This window comes from Pseudorca crassidens, chromosome 5 (assembly GCF_039906515.1).
Source record: "Pseudorca crassidens isolate mPseCra1 chromosome 5, mPseCra1.hap1, whole genome shotgun sequence".
NCBI lineage: Eukaryota > Metazoa > Chordata > Mammalia > Artiodactyla > Delphinidae > Pseudorca > Pseudorca crassidens.
This window is the reverse complement of record NC_090300.1, coordinates 62,027,178-62,038,698: the sequence shown is the minus strand read 5'-3', so window position 1 is coordinate 62,038,698 and position 11,521 is coordinate 62,027,178. Positions and strand designations below refer to the sequence as shown.

The following is an 11,521-nucleotide window of genomic DNA, read 5'->3' as shown; positions in this document are numbered from 1 at the left end:
AGGATTTAAAAAATTTCTACATCACCTTTTTCCTTCCAGTCATTTTTATACATAACTGCCTGCAGCATTTATCTACTTACTAAGTAAATTCTGATGCACAACATCATAAAAGATGGAAAGAATACTGCAAAAGATGAGGTGTGGGCTGGGTTCTTGCTAAGAAATACTGTGTGATAAAGTCATTCCTGCAGAATGACTAACTGATGTTAGTCATTTTTTGTCCTTGGAGATATACTGTTCACTCATCGTTTCCTGAGTTTGAGAAAAATTCATCTAGGATATTGTCATCTGATATTTCACTTACATGAACAATTTTAACATCATCATTCAAGCCTGGAATAGTGTGGTTCTCAACTGGGGTGATTCTGTCTCCTCTAAGAGGAACCTTTGATACTGTTTGGACACATTTTTCATCATCACAACTTGTGGCGGTGGTGGTGCTGGCATCGAGAGGGTGGAGGCCAGGGACGCTGCTAAACATCCTGTAATGCACACAACAGGCCCTACAACAAAGGAGTTTTTGGCCCCAAATGTCAGCAATGTCAAGGCTGAGAAACTTTGCTTTAAAGTGCTATTATCTGTCTCTTTGTATTCATACTCTGATTTGCTAATAATTATGAAATATTTTCCTCTGTCAATTTTCTTCTCTTTGGCATTATCAGTGGAAAGGGAAAAATTCTGAATTATTAACAGTATTCAATTAAAGCCTAAAAAATAACAGCAACAAAACACTACAAAGATGGTGTTTGTAGACTTCTTTATACATCTGGAAAGATGATGCAAAACGCTGGGCTATGCAATAAGAAGACTGAAGGATGATGTACTAGTGATGATTTATCTCACTACTGTATCATCCTTCTAGGCTATTTTATCCTTTTATATTTTTATATTATTTTAGTCTTTTTTTTAGCATAGTTGGAATTAATGAATAATGATGAAATAGTAAAATGTTTTAAGATATTGGAAAACTAAGATCCTATTATTGTTTCTAAGAGTTATAAAAGTTTTCAATAGATCCAAAGGTAACTGAAAGATAGAGTCAGTTTTATTCTATTATAAAAATAAACAAGGACTTCCCTGGTGGTGCAGTGGTTATGAATCTGCCTGTCAATGCAGGGGACACGGGTTCGAGCCCTGGTCCGGGAGGATCCCACATGCCGTGGAGCAACTAAGCCTGTGTGCCACAACTACTGAGCCCGCATGCCACATCTACTGAAACCCACGTGCCTAGAGCCCGTGCTCCACAAGAGAAGCCACTGCAATGAGAAGCCCACGCACTGCAATGAAGAGTAGCCCCCGCTCACCGCAACTAGAGAAAGCCAGCACGCAGCAACAAAGACCCAACGCAGCCTAAATATAAATAAAATTAAAAAGAACAAAAACAATGGATAAGGGTTCCAATTTCTCCACATCCTCACCAACACTTGTTATTAAAAAAAAAAAAGTTTTTCATTTTTCTTTTTGAAATAAAAAAAATTCTTCTAAGGAAGAAAAAGTCATAAAGTATCAATCCTTACAGAGTTAGAACTGCTCAAAAAGGAAACTCAAAAGCTAAAATTGGCTCCAACAAGCCCTGATGGCAAACTGAGTTCAATGGCTGAATGTATGAATAAAATAGGAAATAAATGAGTTTCCAAGTATGTGACTTGACTCTTGTAATTCAGTTAGTTTAAAGGTATAACTAATTGGATAGGGTTATGGACATTTTATGGAAATGCTCATCAGTATTTTACCCCCAATTTCAAAAGTAAGGAATTCCTGTCTAGTTAGAATGGTTAAGAGTAAAAGACTTAATACTAATTAAACAGTGACACTGGATAACTTATTTAAACTCCTTAAGCCTTTTCCTTACTGGTAAAATATGAATTATAATAGCACCTACCCTCATAGAGACTGCTTTTAAGATTAAATGAGGTAATACGTGAAAAGTAATTGGTATGGCATTTGGTATATGGTAAGCACTTAATAAATGTTAGGTATATTCAAAGAATTAAACTTACAGAGTAGGGTTTTTCAAGAAAGAGAATCCCTTTTTAACGTCAAAAAAGCTAATTGTTCCATAAATGACAGAATTCAGTAATGATTTTAAATTAATTTCTACTTAACAAAATATCTTCTACATAGTTCTGAAAGTACACAAGCAGGAAGATTATTATTACTATTATTATTATTCTGTTTACAAAAGGGATTGGTAAACTCCTTACTGAGAATACAACTAATAAAGTTAAACTAATAAAGTTCCTAAGCATAGGATTCCAGGCTACCCCAAGGTGCTACTATTACTGTTACTGGGGGTAGGCCTATCTCAAGACCCACATTCATTGAATGGTCTATCTATAACCTTTAATTAGGCCAAAGAAAATGGTGATAAATTAGAAAACTGGGGAAAGAGACAGCAAAGAACAAAAATACCTCTTCTCTCAGTACTGACACTTTTGCCCTTGAGAAATAAGGGAGAGTTTATGATCTTATTTATTTTTTTAACATCTTTATTGGAGTAGCATTGCTTTACAATGGTGTGTTAGTTTCTGCTGTATAACAAAGTGAATCAGCTATACATAAACGTATATCCCCATATCTCCTCCCTCTTGTGTCTCCCTCCCACCCTCCCTATCCCAGCCCTCTAGGTGGACACAAAGCACCGAGGAGAGTTTATGATCTTTGAACGCAGTTATACTGCGGTTCAAAAGTTACAGCCAAGATCAGACAAATAGATCAATATTTAAACTCCATTTTATATATATTCTTTTCTAGCATGTCTGGACTATACTGGTATGCTATTTCCTCTGCTCCCTTGCTCAACTAACAACATACTTATACCTTGATTTCAAGTTCAAGGTTATTATCCCAGAGAGGTCTTTCCTGAACCCAAAATACATTAGCCTTTCTCCCCAAAGCCCTATGTTAGTCATTCTTGACACACTATTGTTTCCTTCATGGCACTCACCATGATTTATGATCTTATATTTCTGCTTTTACCAGTTTCAGGCCTATTTTCACCATTAGACTGTATAATCAGTGGAGGTCTCTTTAGGTCACAACTTTATTACCTGGTACCTATCGTATAATAAATATATACATATAGTCAGTATTCAATAAATATTTGTCAAATGAGGCAGGCTAAACTAAGAAATGGCAGAGCTGCAGTAAAAATATTAGCATACAGTATTTTATTTTATTGCAATACTGTTCTAGAGCCTGAAGTATCTATTCGAGTGTGACTAAAACACATGAAACCTTCTCTATACAAAGAGTAACAGTATGTAGCCAAAAGCACTGATTATGACTGATACTTAAGGAAGACTCAGTGATTTGCCTTACCAGTCCTGCATGGGAATAACTAAATCCTGCTTCTCGGGATACAGACCAATTGGCATGCTCTTCAATCACTGACATATCTGGAAACTTTACCACACTGCTGAACCAGTCAAACTCCAACTCTAAACATGGAGTTTCCTAAGAGATGGAATAAAAGTTATTATACATATTACATTTGACTGTCACACACACAAAAAAGAAAAAAAATCTTATTTATGATAATAAAAAGCTTACTTTATTTGGATTTGATCCAGTAACACCAATAGGGTTCAGCAAATCTTCTAGTCCATGAGGTACTGGCCAAAGATTCAAAGCCATTTTTCCAGATACTAGAGTATCTGTGTAATCAAACAAGTTTATATTTCCCCAGGCCAATGGACAATGTTCCTTAACAAAACAGAAAAATGTTCACTACTCTGTAGATTAAATTATAAAATGCATTTCAAAATATTGATACTCTTCTTTCCCAGAAAGGAGAAATCAACAACTGTCTTTTTCATGGTATCTATAACAAGTCACATTAATTTTTTCAAAGTATAAATAGTTTCTTTCCTTTTTCCCATTTGAAATTACATGTATTTTTTAATTATAAATAGGAAATATGAACCAAAGGAAGCAAGACAGATATTTGTATGTAGTCACTCTGCAAGTTTAAAAATTTTATCAGTATGAACTCAGGACATACTCATCATAAAATAAACCCTGGAAGCTCTATCAAGCTATTCTTCTTTAAATAAATATATTATTTTAAAATGCTTATTAATTTTTTAAACAAAGAAAAAATAATATCCATTTCTTGAAAAAGTTCAATCAGCAGTATAATTAGGAGTTTTTAGAGGTGAATGATTGTTCCTTTTGAAATACTTTACCTCTTTAGCACCCTTTCGGCCTTTAACAGAACAAATAGAAAGGCAAAGTCGAGCAGCACGAGGAAGATCAGGAATGTATATATCGTAATTCAGCCATTCATTCCACCTATGAAAAATTAAGAAAAAAATAATTTACCAAAAAAGACTTTATCTAGAGTATATAAATGACCCCTACAAATCATCAAGAAAAAGATAAATCAAATGAAAACCAAGCCAGAGATTGACTGGAACAAAGACTTCACAAGGTCATATTTAAATGGCTAATACACATGAAAAAGTAGCCAATATCAGGACTTCCCTGGTGGTCCAGTGGTAAAGAATCTGCCTTACAATGCAGGGGACGTGGGTTTGAACCCTGGTCAGGGAACTAAGATCCCACATGCCGCAGGGCAACTAAGCCCGCAGCCACAACTACTGAGCTCACGTGCCCTGAAGCCTGCGCGCCACAACTAGAGAAGAGAAAACCCTCACGACACAACTAGAGAGAAGCCTGTGCGCTACAACTAAGACCTGCAGCCAAAAATAAGTAAGTAAATAAATAAATGTTTTAAAAAAAGAAAGTAGTCAATATGTCATTCAAAAAATGCAAAATAAAAGATATCACTATAAAAAAGAATGGCTAAAACTATAAAGACTGATGATACTAAGGGGTGGTAAGGAGGTGCAGTAACAGGAAATCTCATACATGCTAGGGGAGGTGTAATTTGTACAACCAATTTGGAAAGCATAATCTATTAAAACTGAACCATGACTCAGCTCCACCTCTAGGTATAAAACCACAGAAATGTATGCATTTTTGCACAGAATGTTAATAGAATTATTTACAGTATCCCCAAACTTCAAAAAAATTCAAATGACCAACAGTAGAATAAATGGTAGTATATTCATATAATATATATGCCATATATAATGGCACACTATATATCAACAGAAATGAACACCAGTTATTTACAATATGGATGAAATCTTACAAACATAATATTGAGTGAAAGAAGCTAGACACAAAAGAATATCTACTCCTTCAGTCCATTTATATAAAATTCAGGAACAACCAAAACTAACCAATAGTGTTAGAAATCAAGATAGTAGTTATCTTTGGGGAGGAGAGAAGATTAATGGATTGGGAAGTAGTGTGAGGAGGGGTTTTTGGAATGCTGGTAAATGTTCTAATTCTTGACCAGCACAGTGGCTATATAGGTATTCTCACCTTGTGATAATTCACTGAACTGTGCAATTATGATTTATGCATTTGTGCTATATTTCAGTAAAAATAAAAAACAAATTAGCTTATAGAAGAGGCAAAGAGAAAAGGGAAACTAAGTAAGATAAAATTAGATTTCCTATTATGATTAAAATTATATTTAATTACTTTTATATATGATGTAGTTTCATCCAGAAGAGCCCATTAATTTAAATAAGTCAGTATGTAAATAAAATAAAGGATACGTAAGGAGAAAGTATGTAAATTTTAGAGTAACTAACTACTTCACAAGAGGTAATAAAACTTGACATTCATAATAAGGAAAGCATAAGAAGCTACTACAACAAGTGATGATAAAAATTATTCAAATTTTTATGATAAATTCCCTTCAATTTATTGGATGTTACATGCGAAATTATGTCTATATTTGGTAAACATACTGGTAAAGAGCGAAGTATAATAAGAAGTAGTTTGTTTTTTTTTTTAATTAAAATCATTATAGTAATGGCTAAAAGCTTGGACTCAGAAGTCAGACTACCTGGAGTAAAGTCTTGTTTCTACTATTTTACTATATGTGTAACCCTCACTTTGTGTAACCCTCGCTTTGTCTGTTTTTTCATGTGTGAAATGGGACTAATAATATTACCTACTCTCAGAGAGTTGTTTTGAAGATTAAATGAGATAACATAAGTAAAGCACTTAGAACAGTAACTGGTCCATGTTAAAAGCTCAAGTGCTAGATATTAACTTTGAAAACTTTTCAAATGGCTTCTTTATAATTCTGTTCTGTTTTCTGATTATAAATAAAACAAGACTTAATTAACAAAACAGTATAAGAATTCTACTTTTAATTAGTCAGACTAAGTTATAAAACCATCAGTAAAATAAGTTCTATTTATTCTAGTATCTTTGCTTGAGTGTGGTCAAAGATAAAAAGAAATATGTTGTCCTTTTATACAGAGAAGACATTTAAAATGCGGGAACTTAGCTAGAAGGAAATCGAAAGGGAAAGGAGACAACAAATGCAGGGAAAAGAAATACTGTGAGATTTGATAAGTCCAGAGTAATTCAAGAAAAATTAGAAGATGTATCTCAAATGTACCTAGTACTTTTTACTACTCTGAAATTTTTAGAATTGCTCATAATTAGTGAGAAATTTTCTACACACTTTCTAAGAGAACTGTGTCTTATTAATGTAGTTCAGTATTATGTTAACCGAATAAAGCATGCTCCTTTCACACACACACCCGACCCATACCCAATTAGGTTCTTTATTTTGGCAATGGTTTTATATATATATTTCAAATTGATTTTGACATTGGGAGATAACTGGTAACATTTATAAGAAATTTATTTAGTATATAGAAAGAACAGATTTAGAACAATCACTTAATCTCAGTAAGAATTTTAAAGATTCTTTCTAGTAACTTAATACACTTTTACCTCTGATCTTTTCTGTAAATGCAGAAAAGTTTAAAAATTTTTTTTTTGATTTTTTGATTTTTTTTCATTTTAACATCTTTATTGGAGTATAATTGCTTTACAATGGTATGTTAGTTTCAGCTTCACAACAAAATGAATCAGTTATATATATACATATGTTCCCATATCTCTTCCCACTTGCGTCTCCCTCCCTCCCACCCTCCCTATCCCACCCCTCCAGGCAGTCACAAAGCACCGAGCTGATCTCCCTGTACTATGCGGCTGCTTCCCACTAGCTATCTACCTTACGTTTGGTAGTGTATATGTGTCCATGCCTCTCTCTCGCTTTGTCACAGTTTACCCTTCCCCATCCCCATATCCTCAAGTCCATTCTCTAGTAAGTCTGTCTTTATTCCTGTTTCACTCCTAGGTTCTTCATGACATTTTTTTTTCTTAAATTCCATATATATGTGTTAGCATACGGTATTTGTCTCTCTTTCTGACTTACTTCACTCTGTATGACAGACTCTAGGTCTATCCACCTCATTACAAATAGCTCAATTTCGTTTCTTTTTATGGCTGAGTAATATTCCATTGTATATATGTGCCACATCTTCTTTATCCATTCATCCGATGATGGACACTTAGGTTGTTTCCATCTCCAGGCTATTGTAAATAGAGCTGCAATGAACATTTTGGTACATGACTCTTTTTGAATTATGGTTTTCTCAGGGTATATGCCCAGTAGTGGGATTGCTGGGTCATATGGTAGTTCTATTTGTAGTTTTTTAAGGAACCTCCATACTGTTCTATATAGCGGCTGTACCAACTCACATTCCTACCAGCAGTGCAAGAGTGTTCCCTTTTCTCCACACGCTCTCCAGCATTTATTGTTTCTAGATTTTTTGATGATGGCCATTCTGACTGGTAAAATTTACTTAAATCTTTATACTACTACCACAGGGATTTTACCTTACAGATATTCTTAAAGGAAAGACAATAAAATATAAGTCCTTTATGAATAGCTATTTTAAGATATTAAAATTTTAACAGTTTAATCTTATATTATTAAATAAATTTACCTTTTACTTTTCTAAAGCCTGTTTATTCTTGGTACTTGAAAGAACTAGGATAACTGTATTTTGTGGTCTTTGCTTGGGGCTTGTTGAATTCCTTAGATTGTTGGTTTTATAGTTTTCACCAAATTTGGAAAATTTTGGCTATAATTTCCTCAAATATTGTTTTTCTGCTCCTTGCACAAACACCCACCTAACCTGTGACAGATATGCTGTGTGAGTGGGAAATAAACATTTGTTGTTCTAACAAAAAATTCAGAAGATTCTGGTATGGTCTGTTGCCACAGCATAACTTCTAACCCGAAAGATGTATTGATACTTTCTGACCTATGATGGTTCAGGCAGGGCAGGGAACTATTTCCCTTCCTCCTGGTAGAGAAGGCTACCATCTCTTTGAACTTTACGTGGGCTCTCTCACCTCTATCAATTTAATTACAACACCATAACTTTTTCTTGACTCTCCTAGAACTCAGTCTGAATTGATTATGAAATTTACTTCTGGAAGATCCACTAGTTAGCTCTATTGCTAGTCTAAAAAATCCATCTTTAACATTTAATTCCAATTTGAGTTCTCTTAAAATATTACTATTAATTTCAAGAATAAACTTTTATCCCCAAATGATTCTATACAGAGAAGCAAAGAAATGGCAGGATGTCAAGCTGTTGAATTATACTACCTTCTATTTCTTCATTTTATCTAGGCAGTAATCATTTAAAAATGTTCCCAATAACATCCCCTCCCACTAAGAAACTGGTTTGTGCCCCAAGATTCTTTATTTGAATGTCATAAATATGTATTCTTGGGAGTACTGTAAAGAAAACTGCCTCAGAGTAGTCCAGCTCTAAAGTTGTTTGCCAACTCTCACTTCTTAATGGAAATGCAAATGGAGATAAAAAAGGAATAAAATGCTAGGTTTATGGATCTAATGTAAGGAATAATCAGCACAAAACTATAACCACATTCTGTTCTCTCCTTGACACAATGAGAAGAGAGGATCAGAAAAACCCTTCTGATAACGTTTTAGGGAGAATCAATAAAGTGATCCTGTGATTGATACTCATTAGACGGAATGTCCTCATGTTCTATATGTAAATGTCTGGTAATTATATATGACTTGTATAAAACTAATGATGTAAACTATACTACTTTTATTTATTATACTGCTAAACACTAATATGACTTTTGGAAATATAAACTCATATATACTTCCTTACCTGGGATTGGAACAAGGTACTCTTTGAGTGTTCACATTATCACATAAGGGTTCTCCTCCATGGTAGATACCTGTTCGAACATAGATCTAAGGAAAATAAAAAGTTATGTGTATACACATACATATATATATATATGTATATATACACACGCACACATACATACTAGACCAGACCAATATTAAACATTATCAAAACAATGTAACTGATATGAATGAGAGAATCAACTAAAGTTTCTGTTCAGATGTAGCTTTTCTTTTCTCTTTTTCTTCACATGTATAGTAAATTAATACTGATGCAGAGTCTTCACCAAAATGTACTGCTGCCTTCAGGTGGACTTACACTATTAAAAATCAAGATAGGCCCACAACCCCTTTAGGCCAGGTATGTAATTCAGAGTTTTTCATATTTTAGAAAGATAAATTGGTACATATACTAAATATTACTTAGTACTCTTGGCAGTTAAAGCAGCACTCCATAAAGAAATTAATATTTCTGCAATAAAACATTTGGATATTTACACTAAGTGGGATAAATAAAGACTGTAAAAAACCTCGCTTCAGGTTAGGTCAGGTTTTCCTGCCAAATGAATTCTGTAAAAGTTTGGTTTTAAGAGCTTAGAATTATGGGTATTAGAATTATTAGAATTAGGGATATTAGAATTACAGAAAATGATTATAAGCTGAGGTAGATGTTTTCTAGCCAGTTGAAAACATACTGCAGGTCAACAGATTATTATATACTTCAATAAAAAAGATTTATATAAAATAATTTATATACAATAATAAACATCAACACTTGACCTTACCTTGTCAATGTCTCGAATATTTACATTCACATAGGTTGCACAAAGAATTTTTATCCTAAGTGCACTATTTATAACCCAAAGGGATTTTGTAGATGTTTCTCCATTCATATATGGTGTAGCTGTGGAGATGCGTCTGGAATAAGATGGCATTGTAAAACAGTCCATTGGCAGTTGAGAGTAGAGGCTTTCTTTAGCCATCAGCATCAAATTGGGCATCCTCCCAAGCATTATACAGCTTCTTATATACTGTAAGAGATTAAGGTGGGAGGAGAGAAGGCATTTCTTGTAAGGTTTTTCATTTTAAAGGCAACATATAAGAGTACTATGAGAATTTACATACTAATCTGCAAAGGTAATTTAAAAAATCAAACATTATAGACACATTTCTTAGCAGTTGCTATATTTATAACATTTTAAAAACTAACATTTGGGAGTTAGGTTTTAGCACAGATAAACCAAACACATCTTGGAATATAAATTGTATAAAAGAAAAGAAAAACAAAGGTCAGCTTTTTAGACTGTAGTTCTACCTTTAACTGGAAGGAAAAAGAAAGAAAAGAAAAAAGGAATTAAAAATAAGGATAAGAAGATACTCATTATGAAAACACTAGATATTAGAATTACAGAAAAGGACTATAAGCTGAGGTAGATGTTTTCTAGCCAACTGAAAACATACTGCAGGTGCTTGTTAAAGGAAAAGCAACATCATTTAGGAAGCCTCTGCCATTCAATCTATTAAGTCATACTGATGTCAAATCCAAGAGCTGCTGCCCACTTGTTCTTCTGTCCCAACATTTCTTGAGAAATATTTGTTTTGTTAAAAAAAAAAACAGAACAAAAAAACCCAAAAACCACAAAGAGAGGAGACTAATAAAATTATGGAATATGTTTTAAAAAATATTAAAATGCATTGGTTTGAACTCTGAAATGGTAGTTAGGATAGATTTTCAAGCAACTGTACACATATTACAAAAACCTATTTTCTTACCCATAAGCCCTACTATACTGTAAGCAACCTAAAAGCCAGAACCATGTCTTGCTTGGTATTGTAAATCAGCACTTGACATATGCTTGGTACAAATACAGTTGCTTCTTATAGGTATTTATTTAATGAACAGAAATAGAGAGTAGGGAAGTATTTATAGTACACCTTAATTAACTATAGATCATGGATTTTTTGAAATGTTTATTTTAATTCCTTCTAGTGCCACTGCTTGGGAGGGGATAAAAATCATTAAATACCCCATATTTGGGGATTACTATAACTGCCAACTTTTTTTTTTTTTGACAAAGAACACATTTACCTTATTGCTTACACTGCCTATTCAAATGAACACAACAAACCCTTTTTAAAAAAAGTAAGGCACATGAAAAGCCTTTTGGGCAAGTTCCATGTTATTTAAAATTCCTATTGGCTATAAAAGTATTTCCACTATAGAACTGGACCTATCCAGAAAAGCACACGATGCATTTTTTTGCATGTAGAATACCTGAAGCATTATTATATCTTACCTCATGGCACAATTAAACAGTCACCAAATCAAATGTTTGTATCTGAATAATGATATATCTATTGTTACAATTGTAAAACATTAATCAGCTTACCCATATATGT

The 11,521-nt window shown here is 33.4% G+C and overlaps 1 protein-coding gene across 2 annotated transcripts in view; it reads right to left on the bottom strand.

Moving 5' to 3' along the window:
* The window catches only part of PIK3CA (phosphatidylinositol-4,5-bisphosphate 3-kinase catalytic subunit alpha), a 113,025-nt gene that overhangs the window by 21,272 nt on the left and 80,232 nt on the right, over positions 1-11,521 (bottom strand). For both annotated transcript variants that reach the window (XM_067738096.1, XM_067738097.1), the window contains exons 5-9: positions 9,907-10,152; positions 9,102-9,187; positions 4,188-4,293; positions 3,553-3,705; positions 3,322-3,456 (exon numbers count right to left, since the gene is read on the bottom strand). In XM_067738096.1, the coding sequence (XP_067594197.1) occupies positions 3,322-3,456; positions 3,553-3,705; positions 4,188-4,293; positions 9,102-9,187; positions 9,907-10,152 (726 nt within the window). The remainder of the gene's footprint in view (positions 1-3,321; positions 3,457-3,552; positions 3,706-4,187; positions 4,294-9,101; positions 9,188-9,906; positions 10,153-11,521) is intronic.